The sequence below is a fragment of the Aptenodytes forsteri genome, unplaced genomic scaffold (assembly GCF_000699145.1).
Source record: "Aptenodytes forsteri isolate BGI_AS27 unplaced genomic scaffold, ASM69914v1 Scaffold28, whole genome shotgun sequence".
In the NCBI taxonomy this organism is placed as follows: domain Eukaryota; kingdom Metazoa; phylum Chordata; class Aves; order Sphenisciformes; family Spheniscidae; genus Aptenodytes; species Aptenodytes forsteri.
The window spans coordinates 518224-543394 of record NW_008794368.1 but is presented as its reverse complement, the minus strand read 5'-3'; the positions used below and the strand labels follow the sequence as shown (position 1 = coordinate 543394).

Below are 25171 nucleotides of genomic sequence, written 5' to 3'. Positions count from 1 at the left end.
GTGTTGGTCAACAGCCGGCTGAGTATGAGCCAGCAGTGTGCCTATGTGGCCAAGAAGGCCAGTAGCATCCTGGCCTGTATCAGAAATAGTGTGGCTAGTAGGACTAGGGAGGTGATTGTCCCCCTGTACTATGCACTGATGAGGACACACCTCAAATAATGTGTTCAGTTTTGGGCCCCTCACTACAAGAAGGACATTGAGGTGCTGGAGCGTGTCCAAGGAAGGGCAACGAAGCTAGTGAAGGGTCTGGAGGACAAGTCTTATGAGGAGCTGCTGAGGGAACTGGGGTTGTTTAGCCTGGAGAAAAGGAGGCTGAGGGGAGACCTCATCGCTCTCTACAACTACCTGAAAGGAGGTTGTAGCGAGGTGGGTGTTGGTTTCTTCTCCCAAGTAACAAGCGTTAGGACGAGAGGAAATGGCCTCAAGTTGTGCCAGGGGAGGTTTAGGTTGGATATTGGGAAAAATTTCTTCACCAAAAGGGTTGTCAAGCATTGGAACAGGCTGCCCAGGGAAGTGGTTCAGTCACCATCCCTGGAGGTATTTAATACCGATGTGGTGCTTAGGGACATGGTTTAGTGGTGGAGTTGGCAGTGCTAGATTAATGGTTGGACTTGATGATCTTAGAGGTCTTAGAGGTCTTTTCCAACCTTAATGATTCTATGATTCTATATGCCTTTAGGTGAGGTACTTCTAAATTGGTGCCTTTATTACTGTTTAGCATGGAATGATTGGTATCACTTGGAAGAATTAAGCTGGACAGCCTGATTATTCCTTTCTATTTTCAAGAGTTATTCTGAGAAAATACAAGCAGTCTCTTTTTTTATATGAATTAAGTTTGTTGTCCCATCATGTCAAAACATGCATGTTGCTTTCCCTGTTATCAGCTTCTCATTATAATAGCAGTAATGACCTTAACACAAGGATTTTCTGGATGCTAATGACTAGTTGGGGTTAATTAGCTGAGGTTATGCTGAAATCCTATCAATGGCTTCTAGCAATATGTAGACCTCTGAATGTGGCACATAATTTGATAGTTACTGCTTATAAAACAGAATAGCACCTGTGAGCTTGTGTTGCTTATTCATTAGTGTTATTCACACATGAATGCAGGAGAGATGTTTGCAATCACGTCTTTTATTCAAAAAAAACCCACTTTTTCCACTCTGATCTGAGCTTATTAGTAAGCTGTTTATTTAAGTAAGTAAGTAAGCTTATTATAGCTGTTAAGTGCCTTAACTATAGCCCTGATTGGTTTTTAAATAAATATTTAATTGCTGGAATATGTCATAAACATTTTTCTGGAATTTAGGAAGAAGATACTCTGTTGCTGACATTTGACAATCTGCTGGATGCCCACTTGAGAGCATTTCTTTTTGGTTTCTCTTCTCTTACTTTAGTTTCCTTAACATCAAAACAGCTATTAGGAAAAGACTGAAGAAGCAGCAACTAAAGGAAAATTTGTTGCAGATGTTAATATCAAGGCTCATCTTTAGTTACTTTGGAGAAAAGAGCAAGGAATTATCAACCTTAAAATGTGACCTTGTAGAAGAAAGGCAATGTCCAATAGAAGTTTCTTCTTATAATAAGAGATACTATCTATTGAATGGTAATGTATCCTGTAGGGTACTACAAACTGAAAACTTAGTTGCTTTCAGCATCTTTAAGTAACCTTCTGTTTAATAAAAAGTTTGAAAAAATACTTGCAATAGAAAGCTAAAATAATTTAAATAGTTTAAACAGAAACAGTAACACATTATGCCAAATTATATGTGACTCTAGATGATTTGTAGTGGCACCATATATGTAAGCTCAAGACAGAATTTTGTCCCTTGTGGGATGATAAATTGAAATTTTCAAAAAGTTACTCAAATCTCCAGTCTTAATGTTCTTAAGATGGCTTGAAGGGAACACATGATAACCTGAATGGACTTGAAACAATTACTTCCTTGACAAAAGATATCAGTGAAGGTACTCTCATTTAGAATTGAATTTCAGGTATTTTTTGTATTTGTCAATTTTCTTGAGAAAAATAGGAGTCAGTCAAAATGACATTGTTTTGGTACTTTTCTGAAGAGTGTGACTAAATTTTGCACAGAACAAAAGGCAAAATTCACAATTCACAAAGATGTCAACTTCCCTCTTATTTTGGTACAAATGCCTTTTTTCTTAACCTCTCCATAAACTGTGGCAATTTCAGCTTAAGCAAAACTTTCCAAGTTAATACAGCTGTGCTGTTTTGCAGTAGTACTTTACAGTTTTCCACAGAAAACAATAAAAGGATTAGTAAGCACAGACTTACCAAGTGGAGGACCGGGACCAGGGCACTGATGCTCCCCACGAAGCACTGGGAGATGCAATAGCTGAACTGTGAAATGTTGCATCTCTCTGGCTGTGTAGCCTCTCACACCTCATTAAAATTGGAAGAGTGTATATCCCTGGTACAGTAATTAAAAAATAATTGCAGTCATCACCATCACTTAATTGTCATTGTGACGTTGGCTATTTTATGCTCTTCAGAGGTGCACTTGTAATTAGCTCCCTTGTTTTAGCACTGAAATTTGGGTCTTGGTTACAGTTGCAGTAGGTTTTCCCAGTCTGAGTTTTCTTTGTTTGTCTTTTTAGTTGTAGATGTATTGCTCAATTTGTTTTACAGTCTGAGAGAGGACACACTTGTGTGTTGAATTTTCTTCCTGTATTGCATTACTTTGTACAGGAAATCCTCCTTTATTGAAAGCTAAGCAGAGTGGGAGTACATGTGTCGTGTGGAATAAAACTCAGTGAACTTGCTTACAATATGGGGTGTGACAGAGTCAAGAACAGAAGCTGGACTGCCTGAATCCAAGCCTAAATTTTAGGCTTGAGGATACCCTTTCTTACTTTGTCTAACCCCAGTGGCTCAAGTGAGGAATCTGAAAGCAGAAAATGCAAGATCTGGCATATTTCTGTATTCTGGGGCTGGGATTCCAGTCCCCTGCACATAGCTGGGTGCTGTGGCACACACATTCATTTTGAAGACAAGACAAAATGATGCAAAGTCTGTTGCTCTCCAGGGACAGGATGCTGCTCCATCTGAGCAGCATGACCCAACTGGACCTCAGCACTTTCAAGTACATTTGTTTTGTTTCTCCACTGGGAAGAGGATTGACCCCTACAGTTTAAACACTAAATAGAACTTAATTACCATTAATAATGGAATGTTTAAACTTAAAATACCAATTTTTAATCTTGTAAAATCACTGGTTATTTTTAGTAGGGGGCTATTCTACAGCGTTAATGGATTTTATAGTCTTAACATTTATTACACAGTGCTGCAGTGGTACACATTGGTGATGTCTTACGCAATTGTATTTCTGCCAGGCCATAGACCTGTTACCATTGTTTCCCATAGAAACAAAACATAACAGTATAAATATGAATCGGAGAGAAGATGATTACAGAAGTGACTCACATTAACTTACAACTTTAAAAAAGAAATTTTGGACAAGGCTTAAACTGTTGAAGTTCTCTTACAGCAGTCTGATGCCAAACATGCAATTTCAGTGAAGAGGAATGTGTAAAACTTCTTGTCCAGAAGGTGACTTAAAGTATATTCTTCTTCACATGATTATTTCAGACCTGATCTGAATAAAATAAAATAAAATAAAATAAAATAAAATAAAATAAAGTAAAACAAAACAAAATTACAAGTCCTTCACAGAAGAACCTATTCAGTTTACTATAGAAAACTAATGTAAAATCCTATGTTCTCAGTGTATGAAATATATCTTACCTGACTTGATGATGCTTTTGAAGATAAATTAAGCCAGCAAGAGGAATGATTCAGCCAAGAAGAACAAGCTTTTCCTATTTGTTAGAAGTATCAAATTATGTGGTAAAAGTATATAAAATAAGTGTTTAGGTAGTATGACAGTAGTATTGTCACATTCTAAGGTGGAGAAAAATGCAAATGTATTTATTAGAGGGGAAAGAATTCTGAACTAGAATTTTTTTTAATAATTGCAGTCATCACCATCACTTAATTGTCATTGTGACGTTGGCTATTTTATGCTCTTCAGAGGTGCACTTGTAATTAGCTCCCTTGTTTTAGCACTGAAATTTGGGTCTTGGTTACAGTTGCAGTAGGTTTTCCCAGTCTGAGTTTTCTTTGTTTGTCTTTTTAGTTGTAGATGTATTGCTCAATTTGTTTTACAGTCTGAGAGAGGACACACTTGTGTGTTGAATTTTCTTCCTGTATTGCATTACTTTGTACAGGAAATCCTCCTTTATTGAAAGCTAAGCAGAGTGGGAGTACATGTGTCGTGTGGAATAAAACTCAGTGAACTTGCTTACAATATGGGGTGTGACAGAGTCAAGAACAGAAGCTGGACTGCCTGAATCCAAGCCTAAATTTTAGGCTTGAGGATACCCTTTCTTACTTTGTCTAACCCCAGTGGCTCAAGTGAGGAATCTGAAAGCAGAAAATGCAAGATCTGGCATATTTCTGTATTCTGGGGCTGGGATTCCAGTCCCCTGCACATAGCTGGGTGCTGTGGCACACACATTCATTTTGAAGACAAGACAAAATGATGCAAAGTCTGTTGCTCTCCAGGGACAGGATGCTGCTCCATCTGAGCAGCATGACCCAACTGGACCTCAGCACTTTCAAGTACATTTGTTTTGTTTCTCCACTGGGAAGAGGATTGACCCCTACAGTTTAAACACTAAATAGAACTTAATTACCATTAATAATGGAATGTTTAAACTTAAAATACCAATTTTTAATCTTGTAAAATCACTGGTTATTTTTAGTAGGGGGCTATTCTACAGCGTTAATGGATTTTATAGTCTTAACATTTATTACACAGTGCTGCAGTGGTACACATTGGTGATGTCTTACGCAATTGTATTTCTGCCAGGCCATAGACCTGTTACCATTGTTTCCCATAGAAACAAAACATAACAGTATAAATATGAATCGGAGAGAAGATGATTACAGAAGTGACTCACATTAACTTACAACTTTAAAAAAGAAATTTTGGACAAGGCTTAAACTGTTGAAGTTCTCTTACAGCAGTCTGATGCCAAACATGCAATTTCAGTGAAGAGGAATGTGTAAAACTTCTTGTCCAGAAGGTGACTTAAAGTATATTCTTCTTCACATGATTATTTCAGACCTGATCTGAATAAAATAAAATAAAATAAAATAAAATAAAATAAAATAAAGTAAAACAAAACAAAATTACAAGTCCTTCACAGAAGAACCTATTCAGTTTACTATAGAAAACTAATGTAAAATCCTATGTTCTCAGTGTATGAAATATATCTTACCTGACTTGATGATGCTTTTGAATATAAATTAAGCCAGCAAGAGGAATGATTCAGCCAAGAAGAACAAGCTTTTCCTATTTGTTAGAAGTATCAAATTATGTGGTAAAAGTATATAAAATAAGTGTTTAGGTAGTATGACAGTAGTATTGTCACATTCTAAGGTGGAGAAAAATGCAAATGTATTTATTAGAGGGGAAAGAATTCTGAACTAGAATTTTTTTTAAGTTTTAACCTAATTCCACAAATCTTGAAAAATGTCTTGTGAAAATTTTGTTTCCCATGCCTTTATGGATTATAGAAATGACCACTGCAGGAACAGAGAATGGTTGCCTTTGCCTTAAATTAATTCGGTGATCAAATCGTGAATTATGCTGGAGCCTGTCAGTCTCTTTAGGCATTAAAACACTGATGTTAACTTCAAGTAATGTTAGACACACATGGTTTTGCCAAACATTCCTTCCAGAAAGTGTTTCTGAAGCATGTTCCAATTGAAGTTCATGTATAGTAGGATCCATAAATATCTTTGCAGAGTCATGTGATTTCACCTAATTGTTAAATTATCCAAACAGGAAGTAAAAGGAGGCCCAAATCACTACTGAACAGACAACTTTTATATTGGTATTTTTCATATATTTTGCAGCTCTTCGAGATGCTGGAAAACAGTCAATCAATAGTGACTGGAAGATAGAGCATTCAGGAACATTCAATATTGCTGGGACCACTGTCCATTATGTTCGGCGAGGCCTCTGGGAGAAAATATCAGCCAAAGGTCCCACAACATCACCTTTACATTTACTGGTATGACAATATGGATTGGGGTTTTTTACCTGATTCCTATCATATAGCATGGTAACTAATATTTTTTTCCAGGCTCCTGAAGATAATGAGATCTATGTAAGATCTGCTTTTATATATATATATACACCTGCCTATATATATATAGACCTGTCAGCCCACTTCTAAAAATAAGCATTTAAATCCAAGAATAATCCTGACGTTGTTGAGGCAGAATGGAAGGTCTCAGCATTCCTACAAATGTCATAAAAAGTTGATGTGCCACTTAAGAAGAGAGACTCAAATTAATATCAGAAGTTCTTTATCCTGGCTGACTATAGCACAGCATCGCCATTTCAGGATTGCAATCACCAAGTTCTCCATGAAGTAGAGTTTTGATGCATTTCAGTGTAGGGGAGGAAATGTTGATAGCCACCAAAAAGAGAGAGGGTGAGATGATGAGGAAGTACTTCAAATGCAAAAAATTGGCTGGTATAGCTAAAATAGTTTTAAATCTGATGCATCTAGGAAAGACTTCCTCTATGAAATCACAGGACATAATCGTCCTCCAGATTTCTGGTGAAATTTGTTTGCTTATTTCATATAGAGGGCTTTTCAACCTTCATGTTAATTAAAATAATTTTTCCTATTGTCTTGATTTGGATACTTTCATTAATTTCTTCTACAAAATCCATCAGGAGGGTTGAACGGTTATAGAGCATTAAGTCATTCTGTCATGCTTTTCAAGATCATCTCCTCACCATTCGGAGTTTGTCTTCCACAGTGTCTGTGTACATAGGTAGGTTTTCCTTCTCTGTATCTTGCAGGTGCTGCTCTTCCATGACCAGAGCTATGGTCTACACTACGAGTACACAATCCCACTGGATCCTCTTCCTGAGAATCAGAGCTCTAAAGTACCGGAGCCTCTTTTCATGTGGACTCATTCTGGCTGGGAGGACTGTGATGCTGTATGTGGAGGAGGTAAAATAAAAGAAAAATGTACAAACACACACATACACATATATATTAAAAATGTATATGCATATACAATATGTATGTACATACACAATACATATATGTGGGTGTATACAATATGCATATATATGTATATACACTATGTGTATATATCTCTCTCTCAATTAAAACACATGGTGTATTAATCTTTAAGACTCTGATGGTCAATGTTGTATATTTAATAGTAATATCCTCATTGTGGCTTGTATGATTCCATACAATGGTGGACATACTTCAGTCTTATGCTTCCTGATTATATTAAAAGAATAGCAATAACTCTAGGAAAAGATTTAAACTAATTAAAGTAAGTAGAAAAAGATAGTGAAGTAGTGAAGGAGCAAAATCTAGATTAACAAAGCAAATTCAGGACACAGTTTCCAAGAACAAATACAAGTGCAAGACCTAGAACAAGAATAGAAAGTTCATATGCATTCCATTCTGTATTTGGAACTATTGAAGATAAATGATCTGTAAAAGACATTGCAAACTACAGAAAAGCTGAACCCCAATCTCAGATCAAATATGTACAGTTAATAACATCAGTTGAGGATGATCCAGAAACATATGGAACAAATATTACAACAGCAGATATTAGCATGCTGATGTGATATTTTTCCTATGTTTATGTTTATAAACCATAAAAAATGTGAATTTGGAAGAAGAAAACACAGATATGAAAACAAACATTGGAACATGAACAGTATTGCTGTAACAAAACCCTTTAAAATTGCTGTTTAGAAGCTGGTTATCAAATAGGTAATTACACTGAAAAAACACTTCGGAGTTTTTTTAATGAATGCAACCTATAGAGATCTGTTCACACCTTGTGCAATTAGTCAGACCTCCACTGTGAATACTGTATTGATTTTTGATACCTGTCTTTCCTGCTTACAAGTTTGACAGTCATGGTTGCTCTGATCAGCAGTTCTGAAAACTGCTGTGCACCTTGTGATTGAATAAGAAGGCCTGGAAACGCTTTACTTTCTTGTAACAGCAGCATAAGGAACATAGTGTTCTAGCTCCTTTGACTCTGTGAACAATCCTGGTGTCATGACAGATTACTGTAGTTTCCACAAACATGCTTTTTGTGGTTTGGTAAGAAAGCTTCTTCCCTGAAGGTATTTTGTACGTGGTGCTAGTAGCATCCTCTGTTTCTTAGTAGTGCATTCCTATTCACTTGGAGTATTCATGCCTTTTACAGTTTCCTGAAGTATTTTTAGAATAATTTTAATGCTACCACAATCTGTCATTATTGCCCCAAATATTTCTAAGGTTACCTATCATCTGGAGAAGTCTTAAAATGCAGTATGTTGGTAATTTATTCTACATTAATGCTTAAATAAATATTTGTTTTACTGTAATGTTTATTTATCATATTTTTCTGTTGTAACTGGCCTTCATTTTTTGTTACTGTCTAAAATAGTTGAGTTAATACAAAGTTCCATAAAAGGTATTTTTACTGCAAATATTCTGAAATACAAGTGAAAGATTTTTCTTACTTTAGACGAAACCATTTTAGCTGTTCTTTTAGTTCTCCACTTAAATATGAAGCAATAATGAAATTAAAATGCTGCAGCTTGTACCCTGTGTAAATATTTGTGTTTCAATTTTAACGTCGACATTTTGGTGACTCTGATTAAAGAATATAACAATTACCGGTAGTTTTGCTTAAATGTTTAAAGTGTATGTCAGGATGAAACTATTGATGAAGCCATGTGGTTTTGTGCATGTTTATATATGTAACTGGTCTGCGACCTCCTGTGTTGCAGAAAAGTTTTCTTTGTGTGGGAGAGAATATGAATACACAGATGTATATGTAAATGCAGTAAGAATTGTCAAACATTTCAAATGCCGTATAGGATAGATTAGTTGCATGTGCTGTCACGTACACAAGCGCCATGTGAAATGTCAGCTGTGGACACACACATAATGAGCATTTATAACTTAACTGCTCCATCCGCAGGCACATTTCTGACCGCTGGTGAACATTGATTGCATGCTTAAGTCTGCCCTGCTCCTGCACGCACCCTGTCTGTCGGTCAACTTCCAGATAGAAAGAGAGTGTTAAAACGTAACCATAGGAACAAATGGTTATGAACCTATTTTCTACTAATTGAAGTCTTTAATTCAAGGATTGCTAGTTTTCTAAAAATTAGGCTTCAGTCTAATTACAAGTTACTGCTTGCGGTAGGTATTACGTTAAATTCTGATTTCTAACGCTTTCAGCTTCGAGTGGCACCAGGCTCCAACCCACCCATCAGGGCAAGGTTTCTGAACAGAACATGCACTAGGTCTCTGCAGGCAGTACCCAGCTTCCTAAATGATTACCCTACAGATCAGGTCAGTAGTGTGGCCTCTTTAGTTCATGGGAATAGTGCAGGCTCCTTACTGAAGGTTGCATGTGCTGATTCCCTTTAGCTGAGTGCCGGCCACGCCTGCCAGTATATTGCTAAACCAGGCAGAACTACTAAGCTCGAGGAATACAGAGAAGCGGGACCTGTCATTCCTTTCTTTATTTTATGTATTAATGAAAAAACATACTTCCTATGTAATTTTTCTGCAAGATTTTCTGAGTGCTGGGGTCCCAGTGGTTGAGAAAGAAACAATAATTCCAGTAAGAGTAAGGTTTTGGCCTATAACTAGTTACAGGAATAAAGCAGCAAAACTCTGTTGACAGTGGTGTGCAAACATTGGATTAGAAAATCACGTTTTTCCCTACAAACTTTAATATCTGGCTTGGGCTCCCTGCTAGCTTTGATTTTCTTCTGAAATTTTACACTTAGACAGATTTCACACTTCTTTTAGCCAAACTGTATATGAAATAGCTGTATCTGATAAAGATAGAATCATAGAATAGAATCACAGAACCATAGAATTGTTTAGGTTGGAAAAGACCTTCAAGATCATCAAGTCCAACCGTTAACCTAGCACTGCCAACTCCACCACTAAACCATGTCCCTAAGCACCACATCTACACGTCTTTTAAGTACCTCCAGGGACGGTGACTCAACCACTTCCCTGGGCAGCCTCTTCCAATGTTTAACCACTCTTTCAGTAAAGAAATTTTTCCTAATATCCAACCTAAACCTCCCCTGGCACAACTTGAGGCCATTTCCTCTCGTCCTAACGCTTGTTACTTGGGAGAAGAGACCGACACCCACCTCGCTACAACCTCCTTTCAGGTAGTTGTAGAGAGCGATGAGGTCTCCCCTCAGCCTCCTTTTCTCCAGGCTAAACAACCCCAGTTCCCTCAGCTGCTCCTCATAAGACTTGTGCTCTAGACCCTTCACCAGCTTTGTCCTTCCTTTTTTAACAAAGTTGCATATTCCTGATTTCCCCACATACCTGTTTTTTTTACTAGGTGAAAGAAAGACAACAGTCTCTTGCACAAAGATTATGAACAAGAATATCAGTCTTGTGGACAACAAGAAGTGCAAATATTTAACAAAACCTGAACCACAGATCCGCAAGTGCAATGAGCAGCCATGCCAGACCAGGTAATAGTGATTTGGTTAAATTAAACTGTAATATCTAGATGTAAAAGTCTTAAGAGCTAAGAGAGATGACTGCCTCTGGCAATGAATGTGCAGTAAATACATACATCCAAAAGTTTATAATGCAAAATGTAGGGAAAACCGAAACACTGGCTGTTGTTTCTCCTGAGTTTTAATGAAAGGGAGCCCTTAAGCACATGCCTAAATCAATTCTTACTCAATAAAGCGGTTCATTACTTTCCTCAGGAAGGGTTCTCACAGACTGATGTGTACTATGAAATTGAAATTTAAATGCTGTTTATATAAAGATGGATTTAATCCCATGCTTTTAATTAATGATATATTTTAGTGTTTTGTTCAATCAGGGCTTTGCTCCTTTAAAAGCTCTCAGTATGCTCTGGGTGCACTAAGTAGTAAGTAAGTAAATAAACAAATAAACAAACATCTGTTAATCAGGTTTTCTACATTGATGCAACTTGAAGTATAAAGAGCCTCTCCTCCTCGATCCTCTCCTCCCTCTCCCCCATCCCTTTGTATGTGGATCAATAGGCAGAACTGGACTCTGATGGTAGAATGGTGGAAGAAGCAGGAGGAGCATTTTTTTCTCTGAATTTCACCCCAGGAGGCAGCTGCAGCATGCAGCCTGTGCCCTGCAAAGCCCACCCTATTTGGTGTCCCTGCAGCCAAGCTGGCAGCCTGCTCCTTGCACTGGCTGTCCAGGCTGGCACAATGACCCATTTCAGAGTTTGCCATCCTGCTTCAAAACGGCAGCTAAGAATTATGACTAAGTCCCGAGGTATTGTGCGGACTTGGGTAAAGTATCTGCCACCTTTCAAGGGAGCAGAGAGCAGCTAGCAATAGTTGGCTAGTGTTCCCAGGAGTGAGCACTGGGATAGATCTACTGCAGTCATCTGGAGGAGAAGTAGATGGTATTTTTAAAGAAAACAATGCAAAGTAAATAAAATGCAAATATTGTTAAAGAAAGCATGTAAAATGAACCAGAAGACATAGCTTTCTTGGAAAGGATAAATACTGAACTTGATAAAATGCAAGTTATGATACATTTTAAGCAAGACCAAACCACTGAGGTTTGGACTTCCCCAGACTAGGGCATTACACTTTGGCGGAATTATTTGTATTTCATTATATACATACTTGAGCAGATCTTTATTTTATTTTATTAACATCACTGTACACTTAATGGATGGAAATGGAAGAGTCTGGTCTTTTTCTGAGGCATTGTCAACTGTATATTTTCAATGTTCTTTATTTTTTCCAGCTTATTAAATGAAATATTTTAAATGTTGCTAATGGCTACTCAGAGATGCTGTGCTGAGAAATGTAGAAAGATATCAAGATCCTTAACCTATATATCCAGTTTTTAATAGTGTGTTAGTGATTCTTACAAAACAAATATTGTTAGCTTTCAACAGAAATGTAACTAAAGCATATGCTTGCATAACTAGTTGTTTGTTATTGGCACTTAAGAAGTATCTTAAACTCTACTGCATTATCTTGACAGGCTGTGATTTGTAAATTGAGTCTCTGGACTGATAATAAAAAAACCTAGGGTTTTTTTAACTATATAAAAATATAGTTAAATATTTTATTTTCTTACAACAAATGCGTCACAGAAGGTTGGAACAGATTTGTTAAATCTCAGTTTCCTAAAAACTCTCCCTTGCAATCTAAGTCTCCTGGGATACACTTGTGTACTGCATCAGTGGCAGAGCGGTTTGATTTTTCAGGGCACGTGGCCATAGCCTGGAGCTACAGAACATTTAGGGAAATTATGTTCTAGAACGACTGCTCTCCAGGTATGTGGGCTCTGCCAAGGTGCATCAGCCTTCCTTGCTGCTGGGATTTAAACCACACAACCTGAGTTAGGCCTGACCCTGAAGAACATGAAGAAGTCTGAGCTTTTGTACTTCCTCCAGAGCAATGAGCCTTTCACACAGGAGTGATTCTGTCTTGCAACTAAGTATTTTCAAAGAATGCTGGACTTCATGTGCATGGCATGCACTTGGCATATAGACAGTCATATAGATAGAGAATAACAGACAAGCTGATCACTGATCTGTCATGTTTAAAATGTGTATGTATGTTGGAGCTTTTCTAATTGGAATTATAATGAGAGGAGAGTACTCTGAAAACATAGGGACAGTGGGCTGGGGAATGAAATGATATGAACATTAACACCTTATTTAATGTAAAATATGTTAGATTAATAAGTAGCCCATTAACAAAGTGAAGCTAAAAGGAGGCAGAAAATATGCAAGTATGTCTTGGGTGTGTGAACTGATAAGCAAGAGAGTAAGATGATGTGATGGTACTTTTCCCTTCCTGATTTCTTGTTACTGCATTGCCTGTATTTCTTTGTAGATGGATGATGACAGAATGGACTCCATGTTCAAGAACATGTGGAAAAGGGACCCAGAACAGACAAGTAGCCTGCACACAGCAGCTCAGAAATGGGACCCTGATCAGAGCTAGGGAGAGGGATTGCCTTGGGCCAAAGCCCGCTTCTGCACAGCGCTGTGAAGGCCAGGACTGCATGACTGTGTGGGAGGCGGGAGTCTGGTCTGAGGTGCTGCATTTATTTATACAAATAGTCCATAGTGATTGTTTAACCCTTACTATTTTCTGGGAATATGATTTTTTCAGCAGCAAGTGGCACAGCTCAGCCTAACAATTTTCACAGTCCTCATGCAATGATTTGGCAAAGGGGTCAGGGACTAGGAAAACCAGCCGTGTAGAACTACTACATTTTACCTAGTTAATGTCCTGGAACAATTTCTTTTGGCCAATTTTCAAGCACATATAATCAAGTATGTCCTGACTGTAGTAGTGGGAAACTAGGGGTAAATGGAATTAAGGCCATCATTTATCAGCTACCAGACCTTGGGTTCAGGGTGGGAACATCTCTGACATACTTTTGTACCAAGGATGTTGATCAGCAGATGGTTGCTGCCATTCTGCTTCAGAGAGGCTATGAGGAGAGCCGCTTGACATTTCCTTCCCTTCCTCTCTCTTCTTACCTTTTATTCCAGGAACAGCATAAGCAGTGGGCAAAAGGGCTTGTAAATGACACAATTTCACATACATTGCATCCTGAAGCATTGCTGTAGAATGTCATTATTCAAAAAGCTTTATTAATTTAAGATCTTTTAATGTGCATGTCCATTTGGCTTTCTTCTTCTTCTAAAAAGCTATGCTAGTTCTAAAAGTAATTGACTGTGGTGGAAGACGGATGTTGTTATCACTGCCATCTGGACAAGCTGAAGGGGTTATTTGGAGCATCTCTCTCCACTGAAGAGCAAGGCAATTCTGATTGCCTCCCATACCAGAAGCTGTGCTATGGGTCCCTCTGGGTTTAAAATACAAATAGCAGATTCTGAATGTGGGTGCAGTCCGTTCTTTCGGCTCCTCTGCTCAGCAGCACCCCTTGATCCCCAAGGAAGAAAGAGCTAAGTCATAGGGAACGTTTTCTAAAGATGAAAAGCAGATGCTAAGGTAGAGATAAGAGAAGTAAATAGCAGCAGTTCCTGGTTTGGTATACAGAGGTTTATAATGCAAGGGCTGGCTGTGAGAAGAACGCTATTCACTTACAGAGGTGTGAGAAAGAAACTCAGATTGTTTAGTTGGTTTGTTTTACTTGAGAGATAAGAAATAAGTAAGCATGTTTTTGTTGGAAGCAATAAATATATTTTGAAGAGTGAGATGTTTCCCGTGGCCATTGCTACTATCACCATTATACTGGAAGCTAGCCATTACTGCTTCCTGCAGTTATAATCGGCTTGGCAAAGGAGAGTTTTGATCTGCAAGCAGTGGGATGATCAAAAGCAATGATAATGTTTTGAGAAGGAAATGGCATAATTTTTGGCAGTGTAAGTGGGAATGGTGGAAAACACATAGATTAAGAACTTCTGTGCAACTCAAAGAGAGTTTTCACATGCTGTATATGCAGTGACTTTGAATTTTCAAATTCAGTCTGGATTCTTGGGTAGTTTTAGAATATTTACTTTTCCATTTTAACTTTTTTCCCTCCAAAAAAGGTCTATTAGACACTAGTAGAGTTTTTCTGAAGTAGCTTCATAACTTATTCTTATGAACATTATTTAGATTTTCTTCCATTATATTTCTTTTCATTCATAGAACAAAGGTCGCCTAATATTTTCAGTATAACATTTTGCATTCATTTCATCATAACTTTTCAGATGTTTCCTTATCCAAAAGCCTAGTTTTTCCTTAAGCAAATAATTTTTGATCTAATTATATATATTTAGCTGAAAATGCAAAAATTATCATTCTGCCCCATAAGGAATTTTTGTTCATTTGTTAGTTTTTAACAAATCCAGTGTCTCTGCAATTGAAGATTGGAAGTCAGGAAATCACTGAAGTCTTGAAATATTTATGTTAGCCTGGCAGAGGTCACTAGAAGTGGATAACATGGGGTAACTATGACTTTTGTAGAAACCTGAAAAACATCTTTTTCCAACAGTGCTCGGTAAAGTGTGGTAAGGGAGTACGGCATCGGACTGTGAGATGCACCAATCCCCGCAAGAAATGTGTTTTGTCCACAAGACCTAAAGAAGCAGAGGACTGCGAGGACTATTCCAAATGCTACGTCTGGAGAATGGGAGACTGGTCTAAGGTGAGGCATCCTTGATACTAGTGCTCCACAGCATAATATATTTTGCAAGCTGAGTTCTTTGTAAGAATTGCTTTTATCAGAAGTGTAGGAGTCTCCCAGTTGAGAGAACAATAAGGCTACAAATAAAAACCCCAAAACACGTAGTCACACTGAGACCACAGTGTAAATAAAAATCAGAAATATGAAGAAAGCATGAGATGAATCTTTAGTATCGTGCAAATCTGATATAAATTTACTGTTGTCAGTAGGCAGGCAAACTCCAGAAACTGAAGAGTACTGGACAGAGTGAAGCATTTCTGTTTGCAAAGACACCTATTGGATTATTCCATTTTCAGACCTGTTTGAGAATAGTAATGACACTTGATTAAATGAAGTAGCATTTATCATGTCTGTAGTCTTTGCTTATTTTTAGTTTGACTTATTTTCTCACCTGCTTCTGACTTGATATATTACTGAGACAAGGTATCATATGCATTGTGTACTGTGTTTGGCTCACAGCAAGAGCTTTCTGACTGTCTCTGGATTGCAGAGTAGAGGCTATCAATTGGCTATGCATAACACACGCTTTGGTGAGATGCTCTATTGTATTTCTTTGCCCCTTCCACCTCCATTATAGGCTGCCAGGGACCTAATGTTTGTTGTTCTCTGTCCTGATTCTGTCATGCATTTCTCATGGTGATATGGGATCTTTTTCAAGGATTGCTTACCAGAATGGTCCTGAGAAGATAACTTAATTTCCATTACTAAACATGTTGAATATTTTGCTTTGGCCATCCTACTGGATGTCTCCCCCACCCCTTTTCCCAACCAGCGCAACATACTGTTTGCAACTTATATGTTATTGAATTGTAATCAATTATAATTCTTTTCCTCCACTGCAGCTCACTCCAACCTCACAGTTTGCACATTTCATTAATTTGTGTTTGCATATTTTATTAATTTGCGCTAAGTCACACCCTCCAGCTTTATAAGGAAGCACCTTTACCCTATTAAATTGCCACATAGACCATTTAATATCTGGGAAACATCTATTACTGTCTATTCTGAACACTTGACATAGCTGTCAGTACATTATTTCCTTGGCATATGGGTTTTGATTTCAGTGAGGTACATAAGCATAGGCCAAACTGTAACAGAAAATGTTGATTAGATCTGTGACTGAGTGTGTTATTGGACTGGGACTTTGAACATTTGATACGCTTTAGAATATCCAAAACATGCTGAAATACTGAAATTGAACCTTAAAAGTCAAGGTTTTCTCTTGTCATATCACAGGCCACGCTTTAGTAGAGAGATTGTAATCTTTTTTTTTTCCTTGCTTCTGTTCATAACTTTGCACACAACACTTCTACTTTCAGTGCCTAACATTATTGCAGCAGTTTTTAACTTGCCTGTATGGAGAAGTATTTAATGTATTTTTAGTTGTCTTTCATGTGATGTAACAGCTGGAAACAGGGACTAAAGCCAGCAGACTGGCTATGACTAGCCAGCCTTCCAAGAATTAGCTGCAAGTACTCTGTGGGCAACTAGTGTTTCATAGAATTCTGCTGGGGAGCTCCTATTTTATGACGGTGGGGTACAAATTGTCACTATCACATTACCATTTATTCCATTTTCTTTACCTTTTTCACATTTAAAAGGTGAAGTATAGTGTCAAGTGATTTTTTTTTTTTTATAGTGGTGATCATTTAAAATATTTGGAAATATTTTGGAACAGCCTCACAAAAACTAGAAGATAACTCCCCTACCTTAGCTACTTCAAAAGCACAAAGTGGTATAACCAGTAATTTTTTAAACAACAGAAGGAACTATCCTTCAGTAGCAGGGTTACTTTTAGAAGAAGATGTGTTTGGCAATAAAGTTTAGTATTTGCATTTCCATACCACAGAACTGCAGTAAAAACCTGCGTCATTTAGCACTAGCACCAGCAGGGAGTAGGCTATGGAGAAATGACCATCTGCTTTCTTAGTTGAAGCAGTCATTCAAATCGGGGTTGCTGAGGCTATGTGGGGATGGTCAGACAGTTACACTGTGTTCCCAGTGCCCTCTGGAGAAAAGAAGAGCTTTATTCTCTCAGTACTTTTCACAAACATCCATGTCATAGATGAATGTACAAGAACTTACTTCTTCCTGTTTAAAATTTACTGACATCTTGTATGTTCTGCTTTCCTCCTACAGTCAAAGCTGTAACACTGTCACCTAAATTGTACTTTAAACTTCAAAATTAGGAGATGAGGAAATACTTCATATGGAATTGACAAAACCTTTTGAACAGTTAACGTACAGCTTGACTGTGACTCGTGCAGCTGAGATTTTCCAAGATTTATACCAAAAAATAGATACTTTAATTTCTCTACAGAGACATGTGTTCAATTTAAAATATACTTGGATTTCCTTTTTTTTTCCCCTGTTACTATTCTGTTCCATTGCTAGAGTACATAGCAACATGAAGTCATGGCATACATGTTAATATGTCTGCAATGGGGGAAACAAATGGAAAGCTCAGATAAATGTAATCTTTGCTCACTGTCTGTTTCTAACACTGAGGTTCAGTGCAGCCTTCTGTGTTCACTGTTTTTACTCTTTACGATTGTTCTTGACATTGACAGAAGGCTGTTCCTTTGAGCAGAGCCAAGTTCCCCCAAGCTACTGCCAAGACTTGGCTTGAAAAATTTAAATGACGCTTCTCACACATTGAAACAAGAGGCTTAATGTGATCCTTATTGGCTTTGCTGCTCCCCTTGAACTCCTAAGGCATAATTTTAAATGAAACTTAAATTGCACTGTTACTGAAAAGATAACATTATTAATAATCATAGTAGTGCTGTAATGGAGCTAATTTGTTTTAGAGGTATGGTCACATAGAGATGAAATACTTCTTCTCCTCAATGTTTTAACAATAATATCAAGATCAAAGAAAATTTGACCAATATTGCAAGCTCCATAGGTCAATAAGCACATCAATCCTTCTAAAACTCTGACTTAATTTAAAAGTATGCTATATAACCTGGCCTGTATGCAGCATTAAACTCCATAATAGCTCTTAAGTCAGCAAGGTGGCTCAATACATTAAACATTGCTGTTCTTAACATTAGTTGGGCTCTGTGCCTGCCCTTGTGAGGAAAATAAGTATGATGAGAAAGTAAAGAATAAAGACTCAAACTGAGCTTCTGGAGCCAGCACCTAGCAACATTACCAATTACATTGTCTTTTCCAGTGAATGCTGTCCTTGGAATACCATACTTAACAATGTAAAAGTTACCTTCAGATGAGGAAAGTTCGTAGCTTATAGCTATTACAGTGCCAGTTAGGGCGAGGCGTAGCTCAGTCTTATTAGCAGCAGTGTCCTTTACTAAACTGCCCATTGCAACCTATTTCAAGGCTATACGAGGACAGTGTCATGCTCAGAGGAATTCATCATCTAAAGATAAACAAGTAGACAGGAGAGAGGTGAAATGAAATGCATATGAACCACATGTTTACACATCTACCTGGCTTACTAGAGAAGTTCACGTCATTATATAAGTCATTCTCCAAAAAAGACTTAAATGTCAACAGCACAGGGTGCTTGAAGGGCAGGTCTAGGGTACTTTACTTTACGTAGGAAGCTGTGGTTTGTTTGGGTTTTTTTTGCTATTATCTAGAATCTTCAGAACGTTGGTAGAATAAATGAAGCATGAGAGGCAGGATGAATTTTGGAAGGGAGAATAATTTGGAGAGTGGGTTTTGAAAATAATAATTAAAAGCTTAAGTTTGAGATGGTATTATACCAGAAACTTCTGGAGGGATTCAGCAGGGGATAATAGGATCAAAACAGTGGCCAACAGAGTAGAATTTAGGAGCAGCCATTTGTAAGATGTGAAGAAATATGAAGTGTGCATGTATAGGAGACCAGAGAAGATAATATGGTATAAGTTCTAAAAAGACATTTGGCTATGGAGGCTGGAAAGAGGATGCATTCAGTAGAAACTAAAGAAGCAGCAGCAGCAGAATTTCTAAATAGTATCTATGTGTTAGACCAGAGATGCAGAGGAGTCAAATACGACATCTGGGATAATGGTCCCAATGGTTGGGATGAAGTTCACTTTGTCTCTGGCCTGAAGAAGCAAAAATGGGGAACAAAGGTTAATCTGCTAAATTTGTTCCAGTGAGTCTGAAAGGACATCTGAAGCAACTGCTTGGTTTTTACACCAATAAGTCCCAGAATTCATGGCCTATTCCAAATTATTTATTTAAGACAGTACATGCAGTGCTGTCTAGAAAGTGTGTGTGTATATCGGGGGGGAAGTCAAGTCTCCAGCTGTTGGGGGGAGACAGAGTGAACCCAACAGGTCACAGAGAGATCTTCCAATTGAGTGGTACAAAAAGCAGCTGTCAGTGATGAGGATTGCTTCTCTTCTGTCCCAATCAAAGAACATGTGAAAATGGAGAGAGGAAAAAAAACATTTTTTTTGCCAACTATTCAACAGCACGGGGCATTCAACCTTTGAACTGTGTGCTCAGACGTTTAAACAATCCCTAAATTTCCATAGCAAATGGACTCAACTGATTTCGTCTCCTTCAATTAAAAAAAATAGCATTTGGGTATTATTAATGTTAGAGTTTTACTGACAAGGTAATTAGCCTTGGTTTTATTCTTTGGATCCCCATCCAAAATTGTTAGCTCTTTTAGATTCCGGGAATGGAACAGTGCTGGCCGTGAGTCAAAATATGACACTATTAATAGATTTATGGACAAAGAAATTATGTGACTTTTGTGAAATAATAGAAGTCAAAATAATACTGGCATCACGTTAATAACTTTTATATTGACTTAATTATACAGTTAGTTTCCAGCAAATGAGGTATGTCTTTGTTTCAGAAATGAAGTATGAGCAAATCATATGGAAGATCTCAATATAATGAAATGCGAGTGGGGAGTTTTTTGTACATTTCTAACCAATCCTGTAATATTAACATCATTTGTTTCAGATAAAGTTTTTTTTATAGATCAATGTACTGTAGTATTTTGCCTGGAATAAATGTAATGTCATGTTAGTTTCTAGAAAAACAGACGACCACCCTTAATAATAGGCAAAAGCACTGATAAGACTGGAAAGGATTTTAAAAGTAGACACTACCCATTTTGCACAAACACAAAATTACACATAAATGGGAAATTCTGGTATCTGTATCACACTTAGATCTACTGGGACATCTTTGCTGGTTTTCTGCTACAAGCCTCTTTAGAGTAAGCAAAGTTTTTGGGAATGCCAAACTAGAATCAAAAGGTAATTATGGGTGGATGTTGTGTTGTCTCTTGAATTGCATTATCTGTAAGTGGGGTTATATTAGAAAAAAATTTTAAGTTGTGGTACATCAATAGTTCCCATCAGGATTGAGCCTTGCTAGACCCCATAGAAACACAAAGCAAGAACAAACAAGAACAAAAGAAGCTTATAGTTCCTGCTGAAAGATGCTTGCAGTCTTATCTGACAAGTGACATGGTAGGGGGACAACTATATAATCAAATAGATAATGAAAAAGAAAAGAAGGAAAAAAATATTTTAAATCCACCTGATAACAGCTATTCTTTTTTTTCCTATGCGTCCTAGGACAGGGTCTCAAGCAGAAGGTACAGCCTTTATGCATTTGTTTTGAACGTTCCCTTCAAGAAGTAAACAAGTGGGTGCCCATAATGACCTTCTCATGGAGTACAAGAGATGGTATAATGCAAAAAGAAGGGGAACAGATGAAAAAAAAACAACCCTCATAGCTAGAAGAGGATGCCTGGAAGATGGCAGCATGCAGCAGAGGCAAATACAGCCCCATGCTTAAGTGGGTCTGTACAGCCGGAGTCTTGTGGCACAGTGTACAGCATGCTGCAGGGTGCCATCTGAAAGAGTGGTTTGGGGAAAGACGAGATTCACTTACACAGCCACTGTTGTTGCCTGTCTGAGAAAGAAAAGGGTAACATTGATTGTTACAAACAACAATCAGCAATTGTATGAAATTGCTTTGGACTGTGCTGATTTTAAAGAGTGGTTTTCAGGGAGGCATGCTGAGATGCACGCTGGGGACACAAATCAGTAGTGAAAAGGTTGACTTCTAAGTCACCTTCATAAACATTAACAGTTAGAGGAAGTCTAGGAAATTCCAAAAGAAAAAGAGATCTGAAATATACCTGAACAAGCTGGGTTTTTCTTACTCTGTGGTAGTAGAAGTAAAATGATAAAAATACTGCTAAAATAGATAATTGAGAACTTTATAAATAAATGACGTTTTCTTCCATGTATGCCCAGCAATATTTCAGAACTAAATATTGTTAAGTGTTAGTATGCAGTCATAGACTTTGAACCTTTAGGCAGCTTTACAAATTTCCTGGGTGGTCTTTTCCAGCCGTATCTGTCTGGCTGCTATTTGCCTTACCAGTGTTTGGCACTCCTTAAAATTGACAGGTATGATTGACTGGACTCTGGCTTACTGGTGTGAGAAAGATGTGTGTATATCATCAAAGCAGACTTTTATTTCTAGTGAAGCAGAAATTGCTGTGTCAGTTGGCATGAATTTTAAAAAAAATTTCACTATACAATGTAGCCCATTTTATTTTAAGTTGAATAGACTGTAGGTATCCATGCTGTACGCATGATCTCTGTTTTGCTGTTTTTTATTGTTGACAACTAACTGTCCCTTTAGCTTCTGTAATTACCTTCTGTACTGGCAGCTTGTCTAGCTGTTTATTGAATTGCCAGATTTGGCAATCTGGCATTGCCCAAAAGGGTAGATAGCTGCGGTAGATATTTTAGTGGTATACTGGATTCAGAGATCCAGGGCATCCACTGGGCTTTGTGATCTGACACCTTTCTTTCCATAAAAATGACTGTGTTTGAAGAAATTACTCTTCCTACAGCCTTACTGAAAAGTGACAGTGTGGGTGTTCAGCAGCCTTAAAAGTGCTGATATTGTCTGTTAGCATTAATGGCCCTTTTCAACTGTGATGAACAGAGTCGGGAAACTGGGGTCCAAAAACTGCATATACCAGATTTACAAAATGTTAATATATGACAATTTTTTTGTCATTTAAAAAATCGTCTTTGACTATACACAATGAGGTAAAAAACTTGAATGTCGAGAATGGTAAGAATATTTTTCAAGCATCCTTTAAAATTAAAAATTAATTGCTTCAGCTCCCAAAAATTAAGCTGAAATGTTTGCATGAGAAGTGGATTGGTCAAACAAGATAACTGTCAATTGGATAGGTTCTTGGAATGGCTTTTTTTGGACCAACTAGGTGAAAGGCTCCTTGAAATTTTACAGAGTAATACAAAGGTATGGCTTCAGGGAGAAAGTTTGGTTAAACTGTTAAGCATCATGGCATTTACTGAATGTCTTCACAAAGAGAAAATCATAGGTGTACATTTGTATTGCAACATTAAACTTTGATACTGGATCTTATTTTTAAAAAGGAGATGGGGATTACCTTCAAGGGAAAAAAAATTAATTAGAAACTAGAAAACTAGAATTAGAAAAAGAACCAAACACCTTAGCTATAATTATTAGAGGTAGAAGTACAAGTAGGATGCCTTTGAATAACTATTAAGTGTTTCTACTACAGAGAAGATAGCAGGAACCCACTTGCTTGTGCTGAGGCTTGCTCAGTGCTGTCTTTCAACATTTGGACATTGTGATCTCTTGGAGCAAACAAGGCCAGGCGAAGGAGACAAGTTTACACCTAGCTGGAGATGTGCCATGCAGCTACAAAGGCAGAAGTCACAGAGGATAGCAGTAGCAGCTTCCCATCACCTCCTTTGTCACTGCCACTGTCTTCCAAGCCATTCTAGCGCAGTCTAGATCAGGCCAAATACCAATTCCCAAACTTTTCTGATTGTGGGCCTTACAGTGCCAGGCCAGGCATTACTGCTGCAGGGGACTTACGTATGCACACATATGCATATAAACATAGATTTAAATAAAGAAAAACATTCTTGGGAATTGCTGAATAGAAACAATGTCCTATATCCAGGACTTCCCAGAAAAGCCTACCAATTTTTGTTGAGGGCTGCTGGGATCTTTGAACAATGAGTCTTCTGGAAGGCTGATGCATAATTCAGCAGGTAGATAAATGGTGCTTTACCAGTGAAATCTTTACTCTAACACTCTATTACACAACCATTACAATACAGAACTTTATAGCCCAGCTAGCAGGATGCATATCCCAGAGTACTCTTCTGAATGAGGAACAGTAGTAACACTGAGCATCCCTTCAGTGTCCTTGTGCTGACACTATTCTTGCTCAATCAGGCTCGGTCTAAAAATACTATTCTGAAAATTTTACAAGATAGGGACTACACTGACCATCAGAATTGCAGTGTCCCAAGGAGTTACGCTGAATTTATGTGCAAAAAATACCATCACATAACATCACAAGTAAGTAAGAAAGAAGCTAATGGAATTAGAAGTAACATCGAACGGCAAAGGCGGGGACAAGGCAAACAGGAGCAGCAACTTCTGTTTTATCTTCTCAAAATTTCACTTAACTGAAATGAATAGCTTGTGTATGTACAGCCCATTCTACGTAAGGATCTCCAGTCTCTTTACAATAACTGATTACGTACCTGAGTCTACGTTGTTAAGACTATCTCAGTATACAAACTAAAAAACACTGCTGTTTGTCTGACTTCTAATGGCTGGTCCCACAGTTTGGAGGAGAACACCAGTCCCCTGGCATTCTGAACCACATACTTTTTTTATCTTTTCAGCGTAGGCTTTTGAGACATGTTCATTACTCTAATTTCTGACTTAATGTTCTTTCTTGCTTTTGCTTTGTGATGTGCATTGGGCAAATCATTTCATCAGTCTGTTCATGATAATGCCTAGATTCTTTTCTCTGATAGCGGACAGGTCTTTGAAAGCTGTCAGTGTGTGCAGGAAAATTCAATTACTCAGTCCAGTGCTGAGACTCAGTTAAGTAGGCGTTCTTTTGCCTGGTGTATCTCCATCTCTAAGATCATCTCTCTCTCCTTCCAAATGTTTTCCTCAGTATCTCTGACTATATCATCTGCCAACGTGTAACTCATTTAGCCAGTTCACTTGGGTTCTGTTAGAATTTATGTAATCCTTCTGCTCTTGTGGGATCTAATTGATTTTTGTGAGTTGGAAAACTTTTTTCTTTCATGCTTTTTTTTTACCCTATCTTTAATGCAGTTAATGTAGATAATACTGCTTCAGGTGTTCATTTTTGTGATAAACTTGATCTTCTGTAAAGTCCTCATTTTGCCACAAAAGTATTTATTGCTGTTTATTTTTTGTTATTTTGTTTTAATCTGTGTGATTCTCACTTTTTACTGTTTTCTAATAGCTTGTAACTAGTTACTAGCTGAAAATACTTTAAAAATATAATTAATAACTAATTCTTGAAAATTTCTTTTGAAATAATTGTTTCAAATTAAAGTCTGTGATTTCTGACTGGCAAGACAGAATCAGAATAGCTAGTTAACATTATTCATTTACCAGTTTTAAAGAATTACAGGCAATATTACATATTTTTAAATACTATAAGAAAGATTTACTTTTCTGCTTTATCTGTGCTGTTTCAGGCTGTTGTCCATAGATTTATGTGTAATCTCCAGAGTTCCCTCATCTAATCTTGCCACGAATACTTCCAATAAAGTTGACATAAAACAGAGTTCACCCAAAAGTAATGATCATTCTTTGGTAAGTTTATCACAGGATCACACCAACTCAGGTCAACATTGTCTATCTCCTGGCCCTCTGATAGCTCCCTCAGGACAGTCATGCTTTTGGGTGACCTCATCATACATAATGGAAGTGTTACACTTCAGTATGGTTTTGCTACAAATAAAGCAGTTAGAATCATTTTCTGGAAATCCATTTTCTTCCAATGAAGAATGTGTTTAGACATTTTGAAGAGAAAATTAACCAGTGGAAG

At 37.5% G+C, this 25171-nt stretch overlaps 1 protein-coding gene across 1 annotated transcript in view; it reads left to right on the top strand.

The window, feature by feature from the left end:
* ADAMTS19 (ADAM metallopeptidase with thrombospondin type 1 motif 19) overlaps window positions 1-25171 on the top strand; it is a 167672-nt gene that overhangs the window by 129890 nt on the left and 12611 nt on the right. Inside the window, exons 17-21 of the mRNA XM_019474001.1 lie at window positions 5948-6105; window positions 6909-7062; window positions 10457-10592; window positions 12972-13176; window positions 15091-15243. Of these exons, the coding sequence (XP_019329546.1) occupies window positions 5948-6105; window positions 6909-7062; window positions 10457-10592; window positions 12972-13176; window positions 15091-15243 (806 nt within the window). The remainder of the gene's footprint in view (window positions 1-5947; window positions 6106-6908; window positions 7063-10456; window positions 10593-12971; window positions 13177-15090; window positions 15244-25171) is intronic.